Here is a 27,284-nt window from a genome sequence, read left to right as displayed (position 1 = left end):
GGTTGCGGACTGGTGGTTGAAAACCACCACTTACCTTGTACTTAATGTAAGTACAGGAAACATGGTAGTTTGTAGTCTATACAGAATTATAGGATGCCTAGTTCTCTCCTTTGCAGTGTCCTGCAAGGTAGCACTTTTATGAAACTGCCACTTGCAAGGTTAGAAATGTACAGAAAAATAAAACATTTTTTAAAAGTTATACTCTTCCTCCGAAGGAACAACTCTGCCATTTCCTTAAATGGCTGTTAGCCCAGTATTACTGCTTTGTGTTCTATGATTAGTGATTGCTTTAGTCTGAAAAAAGAATTTGGATTGGGTTTCTTGTAAACCTAACATTGGGGATTATACACGAATAAGCCTTTTGGCATACCTGTCCCAGCTGAAAGGCAGTCTTATAACTGAGCTTTGCTCAGAAACTTGTTTTCAATCAATTACCCAGTGTTTAAGGTTTATTAAGGTACACTTAATTCACATGTACTCTGAAATTGAACTCTGGAAAACAAGATGCAAGTCTGACTGGTGGTGGCACAGTGGATAGAGCTTTGATATGGGACACTGAGATCACAGGTTTGAAACCCCAAGATTGCCAGCTTGAGCATGGGCTCACTGGCTTGAGGGCAGGATCACCAGCTTGAACATGGGGTTGCTGCTCAGGATTGAAATGATCTGATGGTCACTGGCTTGAGCAAGGGGTCACTGGCTTGGCTGGAGCCACCTTCCACCCACGTCAATATAGGCCCTGCCTGGTAGGCTCAGTGGTAGAGCGTCAGCCTGGCATGTGGATGTCCCAGGTTCAATTCCCGGTCAGGGCACACAGAAGTGACCATCTGCTTCTCTACCCCTACCCCTCTCACCCCTCTCTCTGTCTCTTCCTCTCCTGCAGCCATGGCTCAATTGGAGCAAGTTGGCCAGGGGCACTGAGGATGGCTCCATGGCCTCTGCCTCAGGTGCTAAGAAGAGCTCAGTTGCTGAGCAACAGAGCATCGCCCCCTAGTGGGCTTACTGGGTGGATTCCAAGTTGGGGCACATGTGGGAGTCAGTCTGTCTGCTTCTCCACTCACTGAATAAAAAAATTAAAAAGTCAATATGTAAAAATTAATATGTAAATTATCTAATTCAGGGAGACCAGAAATGTACATTTAAAATAGACTAGCTTTTGGTATAGATCTTACCTAATATCACTTGAGTGACTCAGAAGTATATTTTATCACATAAAGCAACAAATATAGTCTTGTTTTGGACTGTTGATAAAACAATAACTTTCCCTAAGAGAAAAAAACTTTTAAAAAAAATCTTGCACTACAAGGATATATTCTTAGAATAATGTTTTTCCATTTTTCATGCCTAATTGCTATAGCTGTAGGAATCCTTTTAGTTGACCCCTATGTTCAGTTAGCATTATTAAAGGTAACTAGTATACCTTTAACCACCAAGGCAATCCAGAAAAGAGGCCATAGGCATGTTTTTGATGAAAGGAAAATACTGAATAGACACTACACTGTAGGAAGAAAAGAAATACAAATAGCTTAAAAAATCATGATACCCACATGTATGACATTAGAAAAGTAAATACTGTGGAGTAAAGTATCTCCATTATAATAAGGTATAGTGAGGGGATAGATGGAAGCTACTGAATTCCCTTCTTCTATCTATGACTTAGTCTCTAAAGCCCATTTCTCTCTTAGATACAAAGTTATTTAAAAAAAAAACACTTTTAGGTTAATGTAGGAACTTACATACTTACAAAATTCCAGAGGGGAGGAAAACATGACATTTAGTTCAATTCAACATAAGCCAAGAAAGAAGCCATCACTACCTCTTACATGTGTAAAAGGAGCTTCTGTACCTAACACATGCAGAATGCTAATTTTCTTCCAGAGTGTGAAAGCCACACAGCCCAAAGCTGACCTGATATTACCTACTTTAAAGCTTTTTAGTCAGTACTACCAGCGAATTATTAAATTTAGAAATGTGTTTATTTTTTTATATAAATTTTAAGGTCTAATTTTTCTTTATCTCAATTCTTTAAACATAACCCAATCTTAATTTTACAGAATCTGATAACCAAAAAGCAAGTGCTTTTTATTAGTTATACAATGACATACTGCCTGGATCAAATGGAAGATATTTCAAAAATACATGTTACATGTATCAAAAACCTATAAATTTTGCATATCTGTTATCCTAGCAATTCTACTTCTAAGAAATTATTTTAAGAAAAGTCATGAATGTACATAAGATTCAGTAAAGTGTTGTTTATAACTGAAAAGATATGTATAGTCAAAATATCCTTTAGAGGATTAAATAAATTATGATTCAGCAATATGATAGAATAGAAAAATAAAAATAGAAGAGAATGAGAATGACCTTGAGAAGGTGTTCACAATACTGTCAGTGAAAAAGGTTATGAAACAATATACAAGCAAATGCAAGCCTATTTTATAAAAATACTTATTTAGCAAAATAAAGACAAATGATATTTACCAAAATATTAACACTGGTCATTTCAGCACAGTAGGACGATGATTATTTTGTTTAACCACCTCCTCCCCCCTTTTTTATTTGAATTCTCTGTGATGAAGATGATTTTTTAAATGTGAAGGGTAGTAAGGGAGTTATTAACCTTAGATCAGCCCAAATATGCCCCAAAGGCGCCTTCTGCAAAGTAAGTATTTTTGTTCGGTTTACATCTGGGAAACTGCTTCTACCTTAAAATATGAGGGTCCTTCTGAGATCACATTCACTCAAACTCTCTCCAATTTCGGCAAACTACACTAAAGTTAATTATCACCTAAAAGAACAGATGAAAAATTACAAATCCTCACTTTAAAAAAAAAGGAACTAAGTATATACTACTAAATTATACAAAGTTGCATTATCTAAGTTTATTTATTGCAAAGATCAAGACAGCACACTGGAAGTTGGTGGCTTCTATCTCACACCATTCATAGCATTCACTCAATTCTCTTATTTCATTCACTCACCCGTGCAAAAAACTCAGTATACACACAATGATGTCTGATGCTTCTTGGTTCCCATAGTATAACAGGAAACTTGACATTTCAATTAAAAAGGTAAAATGAGGACATTTACCATCAGACTATAAAATTCCTCTTCTGGAAGAGGATACTATGGTATCTGAAGATCTGTTTTGGAAAAATCATATACAAAATGAAAGGGGCACCATTTCAAGAGCATTAGGACTACAATAAACTCATAATAAACAAACACATAATAAACAAATCCAATCTTAACAAAAGCTCCAATAAGCTAAAACTATCTTGACAGGCACAACAAACAGTGTAAACACTGTTAATGGGCACCAAGTTTAATAGGGCAGACAATATTTGCTTCTGCATTCACACTTAATTTTTCAATTACATTTTTTTTAAAAAAATGGTGCTGCTAAAGCTATGAATGTTTTAAAAAATTAATTTTAATAAATATGGCAAATGCTAAAAATCTAGTTGGGTTATCATGCAGGATATTATATAACCAACCAAACTCAAATTTATAATAAAGGCAACTTGCATTCAAAATGAACTCTACCCTTATGTTTTATTAAAAGGGCAAACATCATGAATTAACCCAGCTGCTTACTTGAATTACAAAAGTAACATGATTCAATATGAAAATAAGAAACTGTCTACAAATCTCTGACAGTAATAAATTGCAATATACAATGCATACAGGAGTCATACAGAGCAACAAACTCTCGTACAAAAACAAAAATATTTTAATACCTTTAAAATCCAAATTTTTCTTTAAAATCATTCATGAAAAAGATTCTCAAGTCAGAATTAACACCTCAATTAGTCAAGCATCAGGAAGCTACATTACAGCTATTTAATGTACAAAGAGACATCCTTCACCAGTCCTTTCCTTCAGATGTCTCTTCTCAGAATCGTACAGACTCTCTTGCTTCTCTACACGCCTCCTCCATCATTTCTTCAGATCATGAAAACTGAATTTGTTGAACACCGGAAATCTAAGAATAGAAAATTGAAGTGGACAAGAATTAAAATTAGTTTAAAAACATGCATATTATAAACACTCAATGGATAAAAACAATTCTAAAAAAAAACTATAAACAGTAAAAAAATAAGTCTACTCTCACCCCTAATCTCCATTCTCTCTACCCAAGAGAGCTACTTTAATTTCTTGTGTATCTTTCTAGAAATCTTCTATTCAAATAGAAATGTGTGTAGATATACTTTTAACCATTGAGAGAATACCAAACAGTTATATAACTTGAGAAAACAATATTTAACATTTTCCTATTAGAGTAACAATAATAATGTGTTGAAATTAACTACCTGTGATCAAAATCAATGGACATAATCAATTTTTAAAATAATTTAAAATATACCTGTTGATATGATGTTGTGTAAACCATAACATTTTGTTGTTGACCATCTGCAGTTATTAAACCAGCTGGTAACTGATTAGCTAAAAATCAAACAAAAAAAAACAAGTGAGAAAAGATTTGCATCTACTTTCTTGGCCTCAACTGTAAAATTGTGTCAGTACTGTCTCATTAACAATTCTGCTGCTTACCAGTATAATCTTGGACCAAATCATCACCCTTCAAATTTTCCATTTTACAAAAAGCTCCCTAAAAAGCCCCTTTCTTCTATGACATTTTTTTATTTTCTGAGTCTTAATTTCTCTAAAGTATACTTTAGCTACTTACCCATGTGTACAGATCTGCAGAAATGAGTTTCTTATTCATGGGCAGACCTACACCATGAGGGTTGGCTGGAAGCAGCACTTACATAACTAAGTAGCACATATTTTACATATGAGAAACACAAACTATATAAAGTTTATATGAGAAATATAATCATTTTATTTCACCATATAATATGATACTCAATTAAAAAAAATAAACCAGTTCCAATTTATTTAAATCATAAGGTTTTATATTGCAAACTACAATTCTCAACATTCCTATCTCATGTGAATCTTAAACCAAAGCTAGGGGCTATGGAAGTTGGTCAGAACTATTAATCAAAGATTATGTCTCCAGAATTTAAATTTACACTTATCCCTCAATGACTTCAAATATACAGGCATGAAGTAAGAACTATACAAGGAAGTGCTTTGTTAAAATTCTCAGAGCCGTCTGACCAGGCAATGGCACAGTGAATAAAGCATCGGCCTGGGACACTGAGGACCCAGTTTTAAAACCCCAAGGTCGTAGGCTTGAGCACTGGCGCATCAGCTTGAGCACAGGGTCACTGGCTTGAGCATGGGATCACAGACATGACTCCATGGTCGCTAGCTTGAGCACGGGGTCATTGACTTGGCTAGAGCCCCCCAACCTCCCCTGGTCAAGGCACATGTGAGAAAGCAATCAATGAACAACTAAGATGCCACAACTATGAGTTGATGCTTCTCATTTCTCTCCCTTCCTGTCTGTCTGTCCCCATCTGTCTGTCCCCCATACCTCCTTTCTCTCTCAAAACAAAAACAAAAACAAAAACAAAAAAATACTCAGTGCTGATATTCCTAAGGTACCACTACAGATAAGAAAGTTAGTTGCATAAATGTATCACAACACTGCTTACTAAATGCCTCCTCTGTTAGCTCTTCACTTAGTCCATCTGTAGCTGTGACTGTTCCACCAATTCCTTTCTCGCCTTTCATTGCCTGCGAAAGGAAAACCAGAAACATAACACTGCTATTCTAAAGGAACTGTTTTTTCTAAATGAGAATACTTATATCCTAAAACTACAAGCTTTTATTTTTACAAACACTACAGAGTATTTATTAACACTTCTGGTTAATTACATATGAAGGTCCCCTTCAAAATGCTAACTTGTTATATTAGTACTCATCACAAGACAGTCTTAATAATGAATTAGAAAATCTAAAATACTTTTGGGTAAAATTAAAGAAACTATTCTAATTCCACACTACATCAAAAGGAAAATCGAACTCAACTTACAGATGAAATAGTCTGTAAAATACTAGAAATATTCAGCTTCTGCATCTACTACAATGATCCAGGTCATCAATTATATATACTGCTCTCAGCCAAGTGGGCAGTACTGTAACAACATGGCTGGAGTTCAAGTCATCAATTATATATACTGCTCTCAGCCAAGTGGGCAGTACTGTAACAACATGGCTGGAGTTCAAAGTTTTTCTTTTCTTTTTTTTTTAAACAATAAACGCCTTCATTACATGAGCTAAAATAGGAGGGAGGAGGATTTATTTGCCTTTCCAGTCCTGATTTTCCTCAGACAGACAGCTTAAAATTTCTAAATCAAAATTATAATTTAGACCAAAGATCTCTAAGTTTCCAACTACTTTTAAGGTTCTATGATGCTGAAGATTTGAAAAAATACTGTGAAGAATTTACATATTCTCTTCCTACTTTAATCATTCCATGCAGGTATCTTACCCAAGTTGCAGTGTGGAAATAAACACACTGATCTTAACTCACTTTCATAAAATTCACAGGCAAAGATAAATCACGTAGGAAGTGTAGAAGAATTCACTCAGTAATAAGAAAGGATTATAATTCCCCCTTTTTCTTATCTAAAAGGCCCAAGCTTTGAGACCGCTACCTCTTTCAAATTAGTAACAATAACAGCATGCACTAGCATTACTGAGCACTCGTTATACATAGTCTATGCCAAGGTAAGTGCAGTACAGATTGTTCTACTTAGTCCTCTCAATAATGCTGGGAGGCAGGTACTATTATTAGCTTCACTTTACAGACCAGGAAACCAAGGCCTTAAGCACTTAAATAACCTGCCCAAGGTCACAGAGCTTACATGTGCTAGAGCTAGGATTCACCCTCCAGAGTCCTCGTTCTTAATCTACATAACTATGTTGTCATTAAAGGAAAAAGACAAGACTTACTATTTAAGTACAGTAACATAAGTGATTATACATGTCTGAAAAATGTTATGTAATTTGCTATAAAATGAATTTTTAAACAAATAATATTTTTAAAATTAGTGAATCGTGTATCTTATTTTCTTAAAAACATAATGGAAGACATTTTACGTACCTCTCTGAATTTCTGAAGGTATAATTTTAGAGGTTCTACATAACTGTCGAAGCCTAAGGTAGACATGGCGAAGAGAATATCTTCTCCATTGATTGTCTTCCGTTTCTCTTGATGGCATCTTTCACTTGCTTCAGACGTTATAAAGCTGATGAACTCACTCACACACTCTTGAACACATTCTTTGGCATCTTTTGCAATCTGAAGAGAGAAATCATCAGTCAATTTGCAGGAAATATAATCATCATCTTCCTAACAACCTGTAAAAATAAAAGGCTATTCAAAAGAATATAAACTTCAGTTTATGACTGTGAACCTTTAATTTTTGAAACATATGCTAATAACATTAACATAATTATGCTACTAAAATTCCAACCCTCAGAGTAAGAATTAAAAACTCAAATACAAGTGAAAGAAGCTTTGACAACTATTGAGAGAAAAGATATAATTTAGGTATAAAAGCAACCACTGGATGTCCCCACCACTCCATGATGAAAACTTACTAATCAAATATCCTCCAAAAACCAATCAGGTCATGTATGCAATATACTGTGTGCTATAGACTCAGGTACAACTTCTCTGCTCTACCGTTCCATAAATAAGGACACCAGAATTAAAAACAAACAAACAAAAACCCACTTAATCCACATAAGATTTACAAGGGAGTGAAATAATGACATCTGGTGACATATTTTCAACTGAAGATATGAAGTGTCAGGGATAGATTTTGAGTTTACTAAAAAACCTATCTAAAGAAGCACACACCAGCCTGACCTGTGGTGGCGCAGTGGATAAAGCGTCGACCTGGAAATGCTGAGGTCGCCAGTTCGAAACCCTGGGCTTGCCTGGTCAAGGCACATATGGGAGTTGATGCTTCCAGCTCCTCCCCCCTGTCTCTCTCTCCTCTCTCTCTGTCTCTCTCTCTCTCCCCCCCTCCCCCTCTCTCTCTCCTCTCTAAAATGAATAAATAAAATAAAATTAAAAATTAAAAAAAAAAAAAAAAAAAGAAGCACACACCTGCCACCTCATAAATACAATTCTTCTCTTAAGAGCCTGGGGTTTGTAAGTAAAACTAATGGACTAAATCATACAATTCCAAAGCCACTTCTAACAGGAATGACACTCAAAATCCTTGCTGAAACATACTGTCTTTTCATCTCCATGCCTATATTACACCCTAAACAAAAAAAGAGTTGAATAAATGCAGCCAAGCAAGATAATATAATGCAAGCTGTATATATAAATTTAGATTGTCTAGTAGTCATGTAAAAAGAAATAGGTAAATTACCATATTTTTCGCTCATAAGACGCATTTTCCCCCAAAAAAGTGAAGGGGGAAATGCCCGTGCGTCTTATGGAGTGAAAAATACGGTATTTTATTAAATATTTTAACACACCACTTGGTTCAGAATTTTTTTTTTCTTATTTTCCTCCTTAAAACCCTAGGTGCGTCTTATGGAGCAAAAAACATGGTAATTTTAATTATGTTCTACAATATTTAACCCAATAAACCCAAACTATTATTTATACACAGGATCAATTTTAAAACTGAGATATTTTCTTTTTTCATGCAAGTTTTTAAAATCTGGTGTATGTATGACGTTTACAAGAACATCTCAACTCGCTCAATAACATGTCAAGTACTCAAACCATATGTGGCTGGGGCTATGGTACTGAGCAGCGCAGGCCTAGCCTATTGTAGCAATAATCAGCAGTTGTGCTTTCTTCCCCTTAAAACATAAAGAGGACCCTTCACACTGGAACTTCGAGGCTGAGTGATATAGTTTAATAATATAATTATTTATAAGCTTTGTTACTTTCATATATACTTTATAAGCTACAATAAAACGATAGGAAAGTTTATTATGAAACATTAAATATAAAATGTGAATTTCATTTAAGACAAAGTGATGAGTACAGTAACAATGAGCTTTTAAAGTTGTTCTGGCCTGACCTGTGGTGGCACAGTGGTTGAAGCGTCCACCTGGAATGCTGAGGTCGCCAGTTTGAAACCCCTGGCTTGCCTGGTCAAGGCACATATGGGAGTTGATGCTTCTTGCTCCTCCCCCTTCTCTATCTCCCATCCCCCCTTCTGTCCCCCTCCTCCCTCTTTAAAATGAATTAATAAAAAAAAAATTTAAAGTTGTTCTAACAAAACTACCTAAAAATATACCAAGGCCCAGCCAGGCTGGTTGGCTAAGCGGTAGAGCTTCGGCCTGGCGTGTTGATGTCTCAGGTTTTATTCCTGGCCAGGGCACACAGGAGAAGTGACCATCTGCTTCTCTACCCCACCCGCACCCCCTTTCTCTCCCTTCTCCTCCTGCAGGCATGGCTCAGTTTGAGCAAGTTGGCCTCAGGCACTGAGGATGGCTGGTGGCCTCGCCTTAGGGGCTAAAACAGCTTATTGCCAAGTAACAGCCCCAGGGGGTAAAGCAATTGGCCAGCAGGCATCTTGCTGGGTGGATCCTGGCCAGGGTGCATGCACCCAGGAGTCTGTCTCTGCCTCCCAGCCTCTCACTTAATAAAATCAAGCAATCAATCAATCAATCAATATTAATAGCTATAATTTTATAAATACTGAAGTTGTTTACAAATAAAATTTTTTTGGCCCTGGCTGGTTGGCTCAGCGGTAGAGCGTTGGCCTGGCATGCGGGGAACCCGGGTTCGATTCCCGGCCAGAGCACATAGGAGAAGCGCCCATTTGCTTCTCCACCCCCACCCCCTCCTTCCTCTCTGTCTTTCTCTTCCCCTCCCGCAGCCAAGGCTCCATTGGAGCAAAGATGGCCCGGGCGCTGGGGATGGCTCCTTGGCCTCTGCCCCAGGCGCTAGAGTGGCTCTGGTCGCGGCATAGCGACGCCCCGGAGGGGCAGAGCATCGCCCCCTGGTGGGCAGAGCGTCGCCCCTGGTGGGCGTGCCGGGTGGATCCCCGTCAGGCGCATGCGGGAGTCTGTCTGACTGTCTCTCCTTGTTTCCAGCTTTAGAAAGATACCAAAAAAAAAAAAAAAAAAAAATTTTTTTTAATCTTATCCATATCAGTCCAATATGACCCAATTTTGCTGCAATGTTATAGAAGTTAGAACATATGTCCAAACCTGATAGTTCTAACAATCCACCTATTTTTAAAGATTTTTTTTATTTCATCTGCTTCCAATAGGTGGGGGAGGGGCACGTTTTGGGGACATGACAACTAAAAATGGAACACTGTTCGGTAACAACTAGAATTGAAATACCTTGATTTGTTGAAAGACTGAAATTAACAGCTAACTGTAGTCATGAACTATGTATTTACGTAGTTTTACATTCCCACCCCCCAATACCCCCAAAAATCTAGTTAGGCTTCTCCTTTGCATTACCTTTCCTGTTTGAGGTATGGCATTTTTCATTATCCTTGCCACATTTGCAATTGGAAGATATATATCTTGTTCTCTGAAACTTTCTTTTGAACCATTTGTGTCTTCGTGATCATTCATGCTGTCCTCAGTATCTAAAGAAATAAAAACAGTTTAGGTTTAAAGCTTCTCATAAGTTTTACTTTAAGCCCTGGCCGGTTGGCTCAGTGGTAGAGTGTTGGCCTGGCGTGCAGAAGTCCCGGGTTCGATTCCCGGCCAGGGCACACAGGAGAAGCGCCCATCTGCTTCTCCACCCTTCTCCCTCTCCTTCCTCTCTGTCTCTCTCTTCCCCTCCCGCAGCGAGGCTCCACTGGAGCAAAGATGGCACGGGCGCTGGGGATGGCTCTGTGGCCTCTGCCTCAGGCGCTAGAGTGGCTCTGGTCACAACAGAGTGACGCCCCGGAGGGGCAGAGCATCGACCCCTGGTGGGCATGCCGGGTGGATCCCGGTCGGGCGCATGCGGGAGTCTGTCTGACTGTCTCTCCCCGTTTCCAGCTTCAGAAAAATACAAAAAAAAAAAAAAAAAAAAAAGTTTTACTTTAAGATAGAGAAGAAAGACTATCTATATCAATCTAGGATGAGAACCAGTCTGGTTCATTTCCTCATCCTGTATAGGGATTAGGATAGTAGTTTCAGGGCCAGAACTAAACCTACTAATTTCAAACCCACACTTTTGTCCTCACTCTGCCTACTCAAATCCTACCTACTCATTCTCCAGAAAGCTCAATAAAATCACAACTTTCAGAAGTAATCCTTCCTTTCACAAAATATCACAAGTGCCTCTCTGCATCTTTTCTGACACATTTTATAATTCTTTTTATTTCTGATTCCCTCCATTGGATTTGTTTCTGCTAGACACCAGGGATCAGCTTTGTGTCCTTCCCAGGACTCGGTAGCACCTCCAGAGAAAGTGTTCATAAATAAATCACATGACTCAGCTATAAAACGTCCAGACCTTGACCTATGATGATGGCTCCTTGAATACAACTAGATTTAGAGCTTGTATGTTTATCCAAAGCCAAATTATATAGAAAGAAAAACTGGATTTGAATATTACTGACCCAATTGGATTATTTTTAATATGGTAAGGTTTTTGGGTTTTTTTTTTTTTTTTAATATGGTAAGTTTTTAAACAAAGCAATAGCAATGATGAATTTTCAGACACTGGCTGGGTAGCTCAGCTGGTTCGAGTGTCATCCTGATGTGCCAAGGTTGCAGGTTCGATCCCAGTCAGGGCACATAAAGAAATCAACCAATGAATGAATAAACAAGTGGTATGACAAATTGATATTTCTCTCTCTCTCTCTCTCTCTCTCTCTCTCTCTCCCTTCTTCTTAAATCAATAAATAAACAAAAGTGAATTTTCAAATTATGTAGATTTAGATATAACTGAAGCTTTCACAGTCCCTTTTATGATTAAATGTATTATCTGGTAAGTAAACTTCCCACTTTGTATAAATTGAATAGGAAGGCACTTAAGCTGATTCAATATACATTTTTATGTGTTTATTTTTTGTGACAGACAGAGAAAGGGACAGATAGGGACAGACAGTCAGAAAGGGAGATGAGAAGAATCAATTCTTCATTGCGGCACCTTAGTTGTTCACTGACTGCCTTCTCATATATGCCTGGGGGGGGGGGAGGCTGCAGCAGACCGAGTGACCCCTTGCTCAAGCCAGCAACCTTGAGTTCAAGCTGGTGACCTCAGGGTTTCGAACCTGGGTCCTCTGCATCCCAGTCTGATGCTCTATCCACTGCACCACCGCCTGGTCAGCTTATGTGTTTAAAATGATGTTATCAAAATTAACCTGTTTGTATATGTTTCAGGATGAAGTAACTAATTGCCCGTTAAAAATATATATCAGCATTTTTGCCTGACCAGGCAGTGGCACAGGGGATAGAGCGTTGGACTGGGATGCAGAGGACCCAGGTTCAAAACCCCAAGGTCACTGGCTTGAGCATGGGGTCACTCACTCTGCTGTAGCTCCTGCCCCCCCATTAAGGCACATATGAGAAAGCAATCAATGAACAACTAAGGTGCCACAACAAAGAATTGATGCTTCTCATCTCTCTCTCTCCCTTCCTGTTCGTCCCTATCTGTCTCTTTTTCTCTGTCAAAAAATAAAATAGAAAATATATCAGCATTTTTAATCTTACAAATCAGATGCCACAAAACTAAATTATTTCTGATAGGCTGATACAATATTGCTATTCTAATTCCTGAATAGTTCTAACTTAATATTAAATAAAAAACAAAAATAAATCTGTTCATAAGTACTAGAAATAATAGGTAGCAACTCACCCTCTAAGGAACTATTTTATTTACTGTATCACCTGAGAAAGAATTTTCCATATTTAATTCTCAAATAGACAATCAGTAACAAAATTTTAAGAAACTTTAAAAAGGCATTCATACTTCATAGAATTCTTTTCTAGGCCCTGGCCGGTTGGCTCAGTGGTAGAGTGTCGGCCTGGCGTGCAGGAGTCCTCGGTTTGATTCCCGGCCAGGGCACACAGGAGAAGCACCCATCTGCTTCTCCACCCCTCCCCCTCTCCTTCCTCTCTGTCTCTCTCTTCCCCTCCTGCAGCCAAGGCTCCACTGGAGCAAAGTTTGCCCTGGCGCTGAGGATGGCTCTGTGGCCTCTGCCTCAGGCACTAGAATGGCTCTGGTTGCAACAGAGCAACGCCCCAGATGGGCAGAGCATCGCCGCCTGGTGGGCATGCCGGGTGGATACCGGTCGGGCGCATGCAGGAGTTTGTCAGACTGCCTCCCCGTTTCCAACTCCAGAAAAATACAAAAAAAAAAAAAAAAAAAAAAAGAATTCTTTTCTAGAACTCATCATTCTTTAAAGACTATTTCTAATTAAGATGGCATGGCATGCCTTTTTAGACTTTCACTGAATTGTAATGCAAAATTGCTAGTTTTCCTATAAAGACAAACTAACCTAGAACATCATATTAATAAAATTTCCACTTCCTCATTTGTTTCCATTTGAGAATTTGTCTCCAGTTGTGGCTTTCTTACCGTCATGAGGCTGTATGACATAATGACTTCCTCCAATATAGTCGGCAGAAATCCCTAGTTGAGAAGCATCTGTTGTAGAACTGTCACCATCCATCTATGAGGGGGAAATAAAGTTTTTCAATATTCTCCAATAAAACTTGTCAAAAAATAATAGACTCTGTGCTCATGAAATATCATAGGATGGGTCACTTACATTTTTCATAGCTTAAGCTTACTAAAAGAAAACATTTGTATTTCTTGATTTGAAAACCTTTTGATAATTTGCCAACTATCCAAGAGTTCCCTGTCCGTCCTCCATAAACAATAAGCCTAAGCCCAACAGGGAAACAAAATAAGGAAATGAATCTAAAGCACACACCTCCTTCTTTTCAATTGTATAATCCTCATGTATAGTGTAGGCAGGATGATTTACAACCTAACTTATCCTTTGATCAACAAGCAAAACCAAAATTAGTAGTCTCCTGAAAGTCACTTTCAGGTCTCCTGCTAAAGCCTGACGTTCCTAGGCAAACCCTTGTGTTCCTGCTGCAAACTTTGTGGTCTCACAGAAGTTCCACAATAGACAATGTCTTGGTTCAAACTGTTTTGGGTGAGAAGCATATGGATTCCTCGCACAATCGGTACCCACATAACCAACGTACACCCACATTTTGAATAAGCCCATCAACCTCCATTTCTAGCCAAAGGTCAGTTTTCCCTTTTCTCCACCCTCAAACTGTTGATTCTTTAAATAAAAAAGAAAAGGAGGGGTTAAAGAAATTGGAGATCTGCATATACGAATAGGAAAATTATAACCACAGACAAGAGTGAGAGTTAAAATGACTAATTAAAAAAACGCCCACTTAATTAACTTTGCTCAGAGCTAAAAGACTTCTAAAAGGGAAAAACTGAGGGTAGGGGTCCAGAACCATTAGTTTTAAACTGGCTGTATTCCATTTCACCAACATGGTAAATCCTGGAAGTCTTTCTGCTTTGCATATACTAAAAAAGAAAAAGAGATTGGCTAGTTGTGGGTAGAAAAAAAATTAATGCATTATATGAGTAAACAGTGTAGCAAAATTTAAGTGTAATTTAAACAAGCTTTTAGGCCAAATCAAGAGACACTTGATCCTAAACGTGCATCAAGGCCCAGGAACCAGCACAAACTTAATGGTATTCATTGTAGTACTTGAGTCCTTGTTTAACACCTGTCTTCTTTTCCATCTCTGTTGGATTTTTATCTAATACTAAAATACCAGGCTTGTTTCCAAACCTTCAATAACATGGCATTTCTTTGATGCATCTGTTGGCTGTGGTATCTAATTTAACTATAGCTACAAACACACTTCCATAATTTATATCATTGTTCTAAGGGTAGATAACAGAAATCACCTACCTTTAATAACTTGTGAAAGTATAGGGTGCCTATTTACTGATACTTCTTAGTGGCTTTTAAGAGGTGATAAACAGTCAGTGAGCTCTGACTCTCATGCCTACTGATCCCTGACAATAAGCATCTCTACTGGTTCAATGTATTTCTACATAAAGCGAAAATTGCCTTCCCCATCGTAAACAGCTAACTTAATGAACGTGAAACATACCCGAATATGAAATGTTATATTGATCCTAAAATGCAAACAAGATAGTAAGAGAGTAGTCTTTAACAGATAGATATGATGATGGATTTATTAGCTATAAATAAGAGCTCAATTATTGTAGAATAGCTGTGAATTAACTAGTTTTTACAATGCCCTAGGGGACATCAAGGTGCGAAGACAGGACCAGTGGTTAAGAACACACAACTGAAAACAAATATTTTTTAAGGGCAGAGAGGAAAAAAACACTAACAAATTATTTCCAAAATGAATATCCACAGGATACCAAGTCTTTTTTAATTAGCTGACAAGCAGGATACTGTTTAAATAACCAGGATCTGGGAGATTAATTTATAAACATAACATAAAACTATTAAAGGCAAAATGTTTAAATCACATCATCTTGTCAAGCACTGGAATCAGCAGCAAGATTATCATTTGGATTAACAGAATTAACCTCTAAACTTCAGTCTTCTAAAAATCACTTCTGAAAGTACTATTTCAGAGCTGTCAGAATTAAACAGAGAACAGAAACCTGCTAAGGACAGTGTCTGGCACTTGGAGTACTCAGAAGACATCAGATATCCATCATTGTCCCTGCTCTGAAGATAAGCCACATCATCTCTGTTCAGCTGTAAGTTTTCAGTTCTGCAAGTTTTAGTTTTCTTGTCATTTCATCACACTTTGTCTTCCTCTTCTCTTTCTACCATAAAATTTGTGCCCTATACTTTAAAGCCAGTGTTCACCCATCCATCCTCCTGAAATCTTTTGAGTTTACTCCATTCTGCAAGCCAAAAATTAGTTTTCCTGTCTCTGAATCCTCAAGGCGCTTAGTATCTTCCATTTAACAAATTTGCCTCATCTTGGATGCTTACAATATGCTATCCATATAATGAGAGGGGAAACTTGCTACATATGTTCCATAGGTTTTTTCTAGGTCTAAAGCAGCCTATAAAAATTTACAAAATAGGTTATAGATTGTAAGTAAGCCAGTCAACAAATATTTACCAAGTAAACACTTATTATTTAACAGGTCCATGCTATGTGCTAGTAACAAGAGTTGACAACACAGAAAAGTCTCTGTCCTCATCTTGTAGTGATGACAAATGCTATGTAAACTGGGGGCACGAGAAAGAGATGGGAAGTACTTCCAAGGAACAGGTTCTGGAACCGGATCACGTGGTTTGAGTTCCCTACTTACTGGTCATGAGATCCTGAGAAGTAGGATGAGAACAGGACTTACTATGGAAAGACAACCTTGTACAGGGGTACTCAGTAAATGTTATATATAGCTATTAGATACAAAAAATTGTTAGTGCTAAGGAAAACAAAGATGTTTTGTTGTATGCTTTGGTAGTTTATTCCGAAAGGGACCTCACTAGTCTGAGAAGTCAAGGAAGAGTGTCTTAGGAAATAATATTTCAACGGAGACTTGAAGATAAAAAATCAGGCACAAAAGATGGGAAAAGAATGTTCCAGACAAAGGAAATAGGGAGCCTGACCAGGAGATGGCGCAGTGGTCGGACTAGGATGCAGAGGACCCAGATTTGAGACATCGAGGTCGCCAGCTTGAGGGTGGGCTCATCTGGTTTGAACAAAAGCTCGCCAGCTTGGACCCAAGGTCGCTGGCTCGAGCAAGGGGTTACTCGGTCTGCTGAAGGCCCATGGTCAAGGCACATATGAGAAAGCAATCAATGAACAACTAAGGTCTCGCAACAAAAAACTGATGATTGATTCTTCTTATCTCTCTCCGTTTCTGTTTGTCTGTCCTTATCTATCCCTCTCTCTGACTCTCTCTCTGTCCCTGTAAAAAAAAAAAAAAAAAAAAAAAGGAGTAGGGAAATATAGTCCTTGTGGATTAGAATGAGTTACGGTAAAGTAGGGGCTAGATCAAGCAGTGCCTGTGAACAAAAACAAATGCAAAAAGAATTTTAGCAAAGGGCAAATCAGATTTCTTTCCTAAAAGATCACTCTGGCTACAGTCCAGTGGAAAACTGAACTAAGGGGAGCAAGACTGGGGCAGACCAGAAAGACCACAGCGCTGTAGTCAGGGCATGGCTTCGGGCAAGGAGGTCACTCCAGTGTCTGGAGATGGAGAGATGGAGAGAACAGAAGCTGCAGAGATTTTAGCAGTAGGTGAATCAACACACTTGGTAACTGATTGAATTAAGAGCTGGAGGAAGAACCAAGGATAATGCTGGGATTCCTGGAACTGGGTAGACAGATGGCCACCACTGCATAAAATAGGAAAGGAAGGGTTGAATGTTGGGCCCTGCAAAGAGCCTGGCTGAATGTGGTGACCGTGAATGCATAGTGGTATTAGTATGTCTACTTGTTACACAGGCCTAGTGTAAGGACAGAGAAGCTAAAGTACTGGATTTCATGCAGACAACAAAGAGGGAAGAGCATGTAGGAATGTGACAAGAGAACAGGTAGAACGATGAATCGTTAGATTCCAGGGAACTGGTAAATATGGATAGAGTAATTAAACCCCATTAAATTAATTTAGTGACTATTCTAATTATTTAGCTGAAAATATGTAAAATTAATGGTCAGATAGCTAAGCTAATAAATTTTTATTCTCTAATTTTTTCATGTAGTAGTATATAAACTATACTAATAATTTGTTGTACAAATGCAGTAGATAACGCTCTCTTTAATAAGTTTAACATTTACTGAACCCTTTCTAAATATCTTACGCAATGTTCACAACCCTGTGAAGGAGGTGAGAAAAAAATGGAGATGACAGGAGGCTGTCTTGCCAAAGCCAGAGTCTCAGATGCCACGTTTTTATAGTATTTGTTCCTGCTAGTTTTTCCTATAGTCCTTATGCCTAAATCTTTAATTTGTCCCTCCTAAATGCTAAGTCTCTTGATGGTATATAAAACATTTAAAGTTGCTTCTCAAACAAGGACAATATTGTCATGGTAAGAAATGCACCAGGTTTCAGATTCACCTTACAGGAGGCAGTGATGGAACACTGCTTAGAACACACTGTCTGGGCAGACACCGGACTCCCCACTTACTAGCTGTATGTCTTTCTGCACCATCATCTTTGTACTTTGACTTCCCCTTTTTCAAAATGGGGTTGCTATGATAAAAAGTACTTAGCAAAGAGTATAATACATAGTAAGAACTAGACAAATAAAACCTTGTGTGATTACTGTCCCTTCAAATACAGTTCTCATCATTCCTTCCAGGTATAAAAAGTGGATCTCCCACTTAACCTCACTATTTTATTTTCAATCCCATCTTACGGGCTTATTAAAATCTTAGTGCTAGAATGGGCCTTATTTAGGGATCACCGGGTACAGTTCTTTTATTTTAGCAGTGAGGCAATCATAGCTCAAGGAAGTTGTGACATGCCTGACGTCAACAGATAAGAGTAGCAGATCCAGAACCACATTTCCGAGCAGGTCAAGTGGTATCTCTCCACTAGGTCATCCTGGGAAATCCCCACTTAGACCATGCAGTTCTCCTCTCCATCTAAACATCAGTTATGCATCTTCAGACTACTTTTTAGTGATACCCTCCACCTATCCAAATACCATTCATCCTTCAAGGCTCATTAGAAGGCTTACAGGCTCCTTCCATGACTTTTCCAATTTCGCAGGCCTACCACACCTCTGTTCTTTACACTTATTCTATCCTTAGAACCAGCATTTTCCATCCTGTACATAACTGTCCTTGAGGTACTCAGTTCGATTAAGCCCAACCAGATAGCGTCTCAAAAACTGGTACAAGCTTTTTACCCCGTAGCTTTGACAGGGGCCCGCAGGAAATACTATATGCCAAGTCACTAAAAAGGAGAAAGCAACAGGAATAAGTATAGGTACTTACTATCTGTCTAGATTTGAAAGGCATTCATCCTATCAGGAATCTCCAATATAAAATCAGTTATAATTTTGTTTCCAGCTAATTACTATGCAAATTACACTGACAACCAAAACATACTCACCGTCATGAAATACTGTCAGAACCGTGTTGTCAGTGGCCTTCCAGAACACCCGTCTAAATTGGTGTCTAATCTTTGCCCAAATTCAACCTAGAAGGTAAACATGTCTTAGTAGAACTGTAAAGCCTACAGGTTTTCTTCTTTGTTAAATTTTAAAAGGCATGTGTAATTTTACCTACTATTCTTATTCAATGGAGTGCATGGTATAAAACTGTGCAAAAAGCAGGCACCCAATAAATGTTTGTTAAATTGGAAGATTTCTTTTGAAGAACTCATATTTAAAATAAGTTGATTCCATGGGGAGGCGGGAGTATACCAACCACCAACTGCTTTTCCAACATAATCCTGAATTTAGTCATGCTCATCATAAATATTCATCACAACATACCAAATTATATAATATGCAAGAGACCAAAAATTACACATCTAAACTACTGAAAATATAAACACCCAAGACACAATATCAACCTAATTTGGGGAGTGGTTTTTTGAATGAGATACAGGGGACCAAAAGCTCAAAAGGGGAGAAAAATTTATCTTAGAATATAATGCTTTTAAATATCTCAGATTATACTGGAAAGAAGATACACGCTGCCCAGAGAAGATACTGTACATAGAACAACACCACAATCAGTCAAGACTTCTATTTATAATTTTAAAGCACCATCATTCTGGACTAAAATTGCATCTGAACAGCTCTTCATTCTCACTGTAAATAGCTCAAAAAATTGGTTTTCCCGTTTTTTCAAATGAAACAATTAAAGGAGGAGTGTCAAAACAAAAACATCCTTTCAATGTTAATTTTAAGGGGAAAAAATACTCATATATATTCCAGGACGAAATCTAGTAAACAGAAAAAACTGGAGCCACTGAATTGAATTTTTTAAAAGCCCATTACAAGGGTAGAGGCAGCAAAGACAGGCTGACATTACCTGCTATAATCGTTAAAGTAATTCTTAATTTCTTTTCAAATATTGTGCTCTTTCTAATCCTCAAATTATTTAGAAAATTCCTTCCTTGTAGCTATGTGGTTGTTTTTTTTTTTAAGGGTGTCTTTGAAAAAAAAAATCCTCACAACACTTAAAATATAAAAGCCACATATATTTGTATATTCTGCTTGGTGGGGGAGGGGCATTTACACCTCGCCGCAAGCACTCACCCCAACCGTTGAGTATTTATTTAGTCAGTATATTAAAAAACACCATCACCTCATATGGTATGTGTTTTCTTAAGACAGGTTATGATATATGTAAAAGCTCAAGGGAATGCACACATCTGTTTAATGTTTGAAGAAATGCAAATCTGCATCCAAGAAAAGCAGCAGACCCTTGCTCCACCCTCCCTTCTGCATCAACAACCGGAGTTTTGCATCAATAATAGTCCTTTAAATTAAGCTATTAGAGCAGTGTGGAAAAGGAGTAACTGAAGTGCCTTTTAAGGAATTCTGATTAAACTTTCAATACTTTACAAATTAAACCCCTATTTATTAATGCCACTTATGTTGACTGGTTTACCTCATCACTTTCTAATGCTGATTAGTTTGCATAGGGAGAGCCCAGACCACCCCAGTGATTCGTGCCACGACCCACGGAACTGTGAAGTCTAAAAGGATTAGTGGGATGCTGCCTTTTTTTTTTTTTTAAAGATCATATGCTACCTAAACTTGTTTAAATTATCTTGTTATAGTGTTTTGGAGGAGATTAGAACTTGTGGGTGCTCCGTAATTCTTTGTTCTCGGAGACTACCGCTCCTAAGGCCCGACACATCCTCCTCGCCTCCCACCCAAGATTAAACCTTAGTCCAATCCGAAAGGCTTCCTTCCCACCTTCGGGGCAAGTCCAGGGACCGCAAGCCGCCAGATGGCTGCATTCTTTACGGGAAAACCAGACTGCGGGAAGACCAAATCCATTCCTTCCTCCCGGGGACCTCGCTTCCTCCCCACGAAGGTGCGCGGGCTGGCTCGGAACCCATCTGTCAGTCCCGCCCGTGCGGGGCGGCCGCCCTGGCGCGCGTCCCCCGACTCGCCCGACCTGGCCCGGGGCCCGCGCCCAACGCCTGTCGCCCGTCCGCCGCGCGGTGCCCCGGGTGCTGGGGCGGACAAAGCGGCCGGGCCCCGCATGCCCCCGCGGGCGGAGGAGGGGCGCTCCCCGGGGACCCCCGCACGGCTGCCAGGCCGAGGGGCAGGGTCGGGGTCGGGGTCGGAACCGCGTCCCACCGCCCCCTGGCTGGCTCCCCGCACAAAGATGGAGCCGGCGGGGGAGCCACCGAGAGGGGGCCCGACGGTGCCCCTGCGCCCATTCTTCGGCCTCTGGCCCTGAGCTCGGCGGCGGCGAGCGGGAGGCGGCCTGGCCCGCGTCCCGCCGCTCCTCGGGCGGCGCACAAAGAGCCGCGCCGCGGCCCGGTGCCCGCTCCCCGGCCGGCCCGCAGCGGGAGCGGCCTCGCAGGCGCCGAACCGGCCCCGGCCCGGGCGGGAGCGCGGGCGGGAGGGAGACGAGTGCCCCCGGCCACGGCGGCGTTGGCTGCGGGGACGGCGCCGGGAGGAGACGGACATTTCATTCGAGCTAAAGTGGAGTCGGTTTAGGAGCGATCATTGGCCGAAGCGAGACACAAACCTCCAATGCAGCCCTGGTTGGCTCCCGTCTCCAATCGGCTGTTTGGTTGGACAGAAAATGGCTGCGAAGGAACCAGTCCCAGCGCGGAGCTCCTCTTCCAGCACTCGGCCTCCCCTCCCTCCGCCGCGGGCCGCTTCCCTTCGCGCGACACCCTCCCTCCGCGCCTCCCGCGCGCCCGCCCGCCGTGGCCCCGCCCCGGCCCTACCGCGTGCGCCGAGCCACCACCCCTGCGTGAGCTAGCGGAGCGGGCTGCGCCCGGGGTGCGCGGTGAGCGGGCCAGCGCTCTCTTTGCCGCGCTGGGGCTTCCAGGGGCCAGGATCCAGCGAGCTACCAAGGTCTGTGCGGGCTTTCTTCCCACGGTATTTCCCTGGGCCTCTGCCAGGTGTGATTTCTCAGGCCTCCCTCTCTTTTCAGCCCCCACCTCTCCCACGTGGAAATGTCTCACCCGCCTGAGTGTAGCTGGCCTGCGCCTCGATTTTTAAGAAGGGGAAACCAAGGGCAGAAGCTGCCAGCCAGGGCGACACCTGAGCCACTGGGTAGATTTGAACGACAGTTACCTCCTGGACCGCCTTCAGCACCTCGTGTTTTCCTTGTGTCCCTATTAACTTTGCCAAGTGCACTACGTTCCCTCAGACTTGGTTACTGAGCTTCAGTGTTGGCTTTTCAGATTTCAGCTAAAGATACAATCATACCTGGCCTGTGGTGGCCAGTGGGTAGAACGTTGACCTGGGACTGCTGAGGCTGCCTGGTGGAAACCCTGGGCTTGCCAGGTCAAGGCACATAGGACAAGCAAGCAATGAAGAACTAAAGTGAAGCAACTATGAGTTGATTCTTCTCGCTCCCGGTCCCTTCTCTCCTCTCTCTGTAAAAATCAGTAAATAAAATCTTAAATAAATAAAAAAAAATAACGATGCAATCCACTCCTTCAGGTTTAACAGATTGGTCAGTCTAGCCAGCCTTCATCCCAACTTAAAATATTGAATTTCCTGCCCTCCCAGCCCCCAATCCTCCCGACCACTCCCATGTAGTTGCAAATTGACTTGTGGCTTTTCCCAAACAGATGACATTTAAGCTGCAAGAAAACATAGCTCACTCTCTCCTCAGTGTAGCCAAGTTCCCTTGCAGTCTTTCCCCGACTGCAGTCTGGGTCGGACTTCCCTGATCTTGACCATCACAGATGGGCGGCGAGCCAGAAGCCACTCACTGCATAGGGTGGCAGGATTTCTGCAAAGGGAGACGGAATCGCCTTCCTTTTACTTCCACTAAAGAAATGGCCCTGGCCCGTTAGCTCAGCAGTAGAGCCCGGCATGTGGAAGTCCTGGGTTCGATTCCCCGCCAGGGTACACAGGAGAAGAGCCCATCCGCTTCTCCACCCTTGCCCCTCTCCTTTCTCTCTGTCTCTCTCTTCCCCTCCCGCAGCCAAGGCTTCTTTGGAGCAAAGTTGGCCCCAGCACTGAGGATGGCTCCATGGCCTCCGCCTCAGGCGCTAGAATGGCTCTGGTTGCAGCAGAGCAATGGTCCAGATGGGCAGAGCATCGCTCTCTGGTGGGCATGCCCAGTGGATTCCGATGGGGCGCCTGCAGGAGTCTGTCTGCCTACCCCCACCCGGCTTCTCACTTTGAGGAGGGGGGAAGTGGCATGGTGCCACATTAAAGTTTCCAGCTTTAATCATTTAGAAATATATAGGCATGTTTTATTTATAGAGCTCCTACTGTTTCATCGCATATTTTAACATTTCTGCAGCAAATAAAGAAGCAAAGACAAATGGAAGTCTCCAAATTATTCCAAGAGCAGTATGGAGCAATGCCACTGTGGAATCAGACAACCTGATTTGAATCTTAGCTCCTTTTGCAGGCTTGCAACCCTGGCCAAATTGCTTTAACCCTGCGTGATAGTTTGTTTACTCAACCTCCACAATGGGATAATACTAGCTACTTCTTACCCTTGTTTGGAATTAACATCAAGTAACTACACACAGAAAGCCTTAAATCTTTTGGCTCATCTCATATCTCTTATATGATATAAATTTTAATCTCCATCAAACTTTTAAAAACTGTTATTTGCTTTAAAAAAAAATAAATTTGGCCTGCGTTTTACTCCCTTTCTCTATGATTGTCCATAAAGTGGAGGTTTAGGAGCAAAATGACGTGCTCAAAGGCAGGAAATATAATAAAAAGGGAGTAGTGGAATCAAAAGTATGACTAATCTACACACTGGATGATGAACCAAAACATGTTAAGATGACTGTTTTCTCTGAGCTAATGTATTATTTCAGTATCCTTGATCTAATCTACATACTTAATTCAGATGCAAAAAAGTTATTCAGCACCTACTGTTTACCAGACACTGCTAGGAGCCCCAGGGCTACAAAGGTGAGTAAAGCACTCTCCTACCCCTGGGAGCTATTCATTCCAGGCCACTGGGGACCTAGTCTACACCCTCTCTTCAGTAGAATCCCAGATCCTCCTGCCTTGACAGCCTGTCCTTTTATATCTGTATTCAGGAAGCCCCGATGTTTACAATTTTTCATGATCACATGGTGAAAGACGTGTGTATCACACTTTAGTCTTGGGAAAGACATTATAGCTAATCTAAACTTGGTATTAAAGTCAGAGGACAGGTGATTGTATGGTATATGGAACCCACAGCTGCCCCTGAGTTTGCACCACCGTTTATGATTCATAATTCAGCAAACAATGAAACAATCTCTGGCACATTGAAAACTTCCCAGTTGGATTTTACTTTATTATTTTGATGAGGCCTCATGGAATTCCCATGATGACAGTGATTGGCCTCTTGCCCCTCACTTCTCAATTCAGTCTGTGGACTGAAGGTTTGAAGGGATTTGGCTTCTGTTTCCCTCCTCTCCCCAACCTCACCACCTTCTAGACACACTAGTCTTGGCTCTGCTAAACACACACACACACACACACACACACACACGCGCGCGCGCGCCTCTTTCCTGAAGGTGTTAACTTGCTTCTTTTCATCTCTGAGGTCTCATTTCTTCAAAGAGTCTTCCTCTGACTTCCCCACCCAGTTACTCTTTACAATGTCATCCAGACATTTCATCCTATGTGAAGGCAAATACTATGCTCACTCCAATGCTTAGCTTAATTAGATTACCTTGTTTTTTTGTTGACATAAATGTATACCAAGTGGGAATACTTCTCATTACCCCCACTACTACCACCATGGTTCAAGCCACATCCCTCACCTCCTATCCTGTCTTCCTGCTTATGTCCTGGGCTACAAAGCAACCAGAATAATCCTTCCAAGTTGAGCAAAGGAAAAAAAACTGATTGTTCTTTGGCCATAGTACAAATAACTACAGATTCTATTTTAATTTATCAATGACAAACTCCCAAGCAATGACAGGCCCTTGCTTCAGAAAGTTAGCGAATCAGCACTCCAGTAATCCAGCTGATTCCTTAGCTAAAGGTCAACTCATCTCTAAACAGTCCAGTTTCTAAAAGTCCTAATCTCTGAACCCCATGCTTCCCAAAACATTGTGCAAGATCACAGATTTCTTTGTTCAGAGATACTGTCCTTTGCTTAGTAAAACATATATTCAACACTATTTATTTGTTTCTTTCAGATTTAAATTGTGGCCTCTTCACTAGACAAAGCCCTATGGGATTTGGGATCTGTCCACTCTCTGCTCCCTATCTAACTTAATCTCTTCCTACTTTCTCCTTTGCTCACTCCATGCCTTGTCCCTATTTCTGGCAGGAAGACTCCTGCTTCACTGCCTTTCCATTGGCTGTTCCATCTGCCTATTACATTCTCCCCTCAGATATCCATATAGCTCACTTCACCTCCTTCCTTTTTTTTTTTTAGAGAGAGAGAGAAGCATCAATTTGTTCCACTTTAGTTGTGCCATTGATTGCTTCTCATATGTGCCCTGACCAGGGCTCAAGATGGCAATCTCAGGATTAAGGTGGCAATCCCAGGATTGAGCCCGAGACCTCGGGCTCCAGCCAGCGACCTCAGTGCTCCTGGATGGCACTCTGTCCACCAGACCACTGGCCAAGGCCTTCCACTGATTCCTTACAATGCTATCTGTATATTTAAATAAGCAGTTTCCTCTTCCAGATTTTGCAGGTTTGCTTTTGACCTTCACCAGTCAGCTGGTAGCATTCTTGGGCAGGTGGGGCTTTCTTTTGATGCCTCTGTTAGGGCAAGGCCACTGTATATTCTCTGAAGTTGGGGGTAGTACTGCTGGCTGGTTTCTGAGGTTGGGTGGAACAGCTCACTGGGCTCCTTGTTTGGGTGGAGCTTCTGGATATGTGCCATGGTCATGTTGGGCCACTAGCCCTACAATCACCTCTGGTCCAGTGAGGTTGCAGTCTCTTGGGCACAGTGGGCTACTGGTTGGACACAGTAATTAGGCTGCTACAGGTTGGGCTCCATGTTTAGGTAGGGCCCTGAAGTTGGATGGGACTGCAGGCTGGGCTCGACTGCTGAGTATGGTTGTAGGCTGGGCTCTGAGGCTGAGTGCTGCTGTAGGCTGACCCTGTGGCTTGATGGCATTGTGGGATAGGCTCCAAGTCTTCCTGGGATTATTGTTAAAGCTCCCTGGTTATGTAGGACCTGGGGTTATGCTCAAAATTTGGGCAGGGCTGGGGCATGGCTCTCAAATGGGGCTATAGGATGGGCTTCTTGGCTATCTGGGTTCTCTGGACAGGCTTCCTGCCTGGGTAGGACTTGAGGCTTTGCTCACTAATTTGTTGTGGCTGTGAATTTGCTTCCCTAGTTGACTGGGAATCCAAATGAGGCAGAATTGTTAACTGAGCTCTCTGGCCAGACAGGGCCACTGGCTTCACTCTGTAGACTGGCACTACTGCTGGCTGGAGTCTTTGCTAAGGTTCCCAACAAACAGAAACATGATATGCCCTTTGAGGCCTGCTTACTGTAAGCCTTGAACCACATCCTTCTCCATCTCTACCTAATCCACAGTGGTCTCTATGAGGCAAGACCTGAATGGGCTTGTCAGGAAGCATCCTGCAACTTTGGGTGAGTTGGATGTCCACCTTTTTCCTACTGGAGAAACTGTTGGTCCTGGGGGACACTGTGGATACAGTGCTGTGTCAGCCTGGAGGAGGGTGATACAGTCAGAATATAGCCATTCCTCTTACCCTTCCAATGTAGTCCTCAGTCTCTATATGTCAGAGGGATGCTTCAGCCTCACCACTGGGTGCTGGGATTTTCACAATGGTGATTTGTCCATAGATCATTGATAGATGATTTTCTTGGGATGAAGACTGAAGTTGGAAAGGACCTGTGTCGCCATCCTGGTGACCTATTGCAGTTGTGAGCAGTCATCAGATGTGACATAAGTCAACTTTAGTGTGCACTCAGCTAGGGGTAGTTTGCTCCTTTCAGTCATAGTAACAGGGAGCTTGTACTTCTCATTGAGCACAGTTCAGAAACTAATTACTCCCTTATAACCGTCAGGGATAAAATAGTTTTTAAGTTTCAAGTTTGTGTAAAAGGAGTTTCTTGATTAGGAAGCATGGGTTTATATAAAGCCTGCTGATCCTATAGGAAGTGGGATTGCTCAAGGAGTGTCTCTCTAACTGGTATCTTTAGTGTAAATAAAACTGGAATCACTCTTAAAAGATTCATGACATGTAGTGTCAAGGATGTTTGGGGTGAAAACTTATATTCTGGTCTCATATGGGCCTTGAAATGATATGGAGCAAATT

The 27,284-nt window shown here is 41.1% G+C and overlaps 2 protein-coding genes and 1 long non-coding RNA gene across 6 annotated transcripts in view; 2 read left to right on the top strand and 1 right to left on the bottom strand.

The window, feature by feature from the left end:
* HCFC2 (host cell factor C2) overlaps positions 1–961 on the top strand; it is a 48,888-nt gene extending 47,927 nt beyond the window's left edge. The window contains exon 16 of the mRNA XM_066356186.1: positions 884–961. Within this exon, the coding sequence (XP_066212283.1) occupies positions 884–921 (38 nt within the window). The 3' untranslated portion in view covers positions 922–961. The remainder of the gene's footprint in view (positions 1–883) is intronic.
* Positions 962–2,870: 1,909 nt separating this feature from the next.
* NFYB (nuclear transcription factor Y subunit beta) lies at positions 2,871–21,707 on the bottom strand. 4 transcript variants are annotated; one of them, XM_066356273.1, is made up of 8 exons: positions 21,577–21,707; positions 18,968–19,054; positions 13,436–13,529; positions 10,375–10,505; positions 7,025–7,222; positions 5,571–5,652; positions 4,370–4,449; positions 2,871–3,988 (listed from the first exon to the last, which is right to left on the bottom strand). In XM_066356273.1, exons 2-8 carry the CDS (start codon positions 18,971–18,973, stop codon positions 3,956–3,958), a joined length of 624 nt encoding a protein of 207 aa, XP_066212370.1. In that variant the 5' UTR covers positions 18,974–19,054; positions 21,577–21,707; the 3' UTR covers positions 2,871–3,955. The 4 variants fall into 4 exon arrangements, with proteins under 4 accessions (XP_066212370.1, XP_066212379.1, XP_066212386.1 ...); XM_066356282.1 differs by lacking the exon at positions 21,577–21,707 and adding an exon at positions 20,790–21,529; XM_066356289.1 differs by lacking the exon at positions 18,968–19,054 and having other exon boundaries at positions 21,577–21,695.
* Positions 21,708–21,788: 81 nt separating this feature from the next.
* The window catches only part of LOC136385419 (uncharacterized), a 70,988-nt gene continuing 65,492 nt past the window's right edge, over positions 21,789–27,284 (top strand). The window contains exon 1 of the long non-coding RNA XR_010747821.1: positions 21,789–21,911. This is a non-coding gene — a long non-coding RNA (uncharacterized lncRNA). The remainder of the gene's footprint in view (positions 21,912–27,284) is intronic.

The sequence above is a fragment of the Saccopteryx leptura genome, chromosome 1 (genome assembly GCF_036850995.1).
Source record: "Saccopteryx leptura isolate mSacLep1 chromosome 1, mSacLep1_pri_phased_curated, whole genome shotgun sequence".
In the NCBI taxonomy this organism is placed as follows: Eukaryota; Metazoa; Chordata; class Mammalia; order Chiroptera; family Emballonuridae; genus Saccopteryx; species Saccopteryx leptura.
This window is presented reverse-complemented; position numbering and strand designations above follow the sequence as displayed.

What these genes read in the sequence shown, in the direction of transcription:
- NFYB (XM_066356265.1), bottom strand. Translation starts at nt 21,515, where the DNA reads ATGTCCGTCTCCTCCCGGCGCCGTCCCCGCAGCCAACGCCGCCGTGGC. An exon ending in TCCCTGGACTTGCCCCGAAG is followed by an intron (nt 19,055 to 20,789) that starts GTGGGAAGGAAG and finishes TTTACCTTCTAG; the next exon opens with GTTGAATTTGGGCAAAGATT.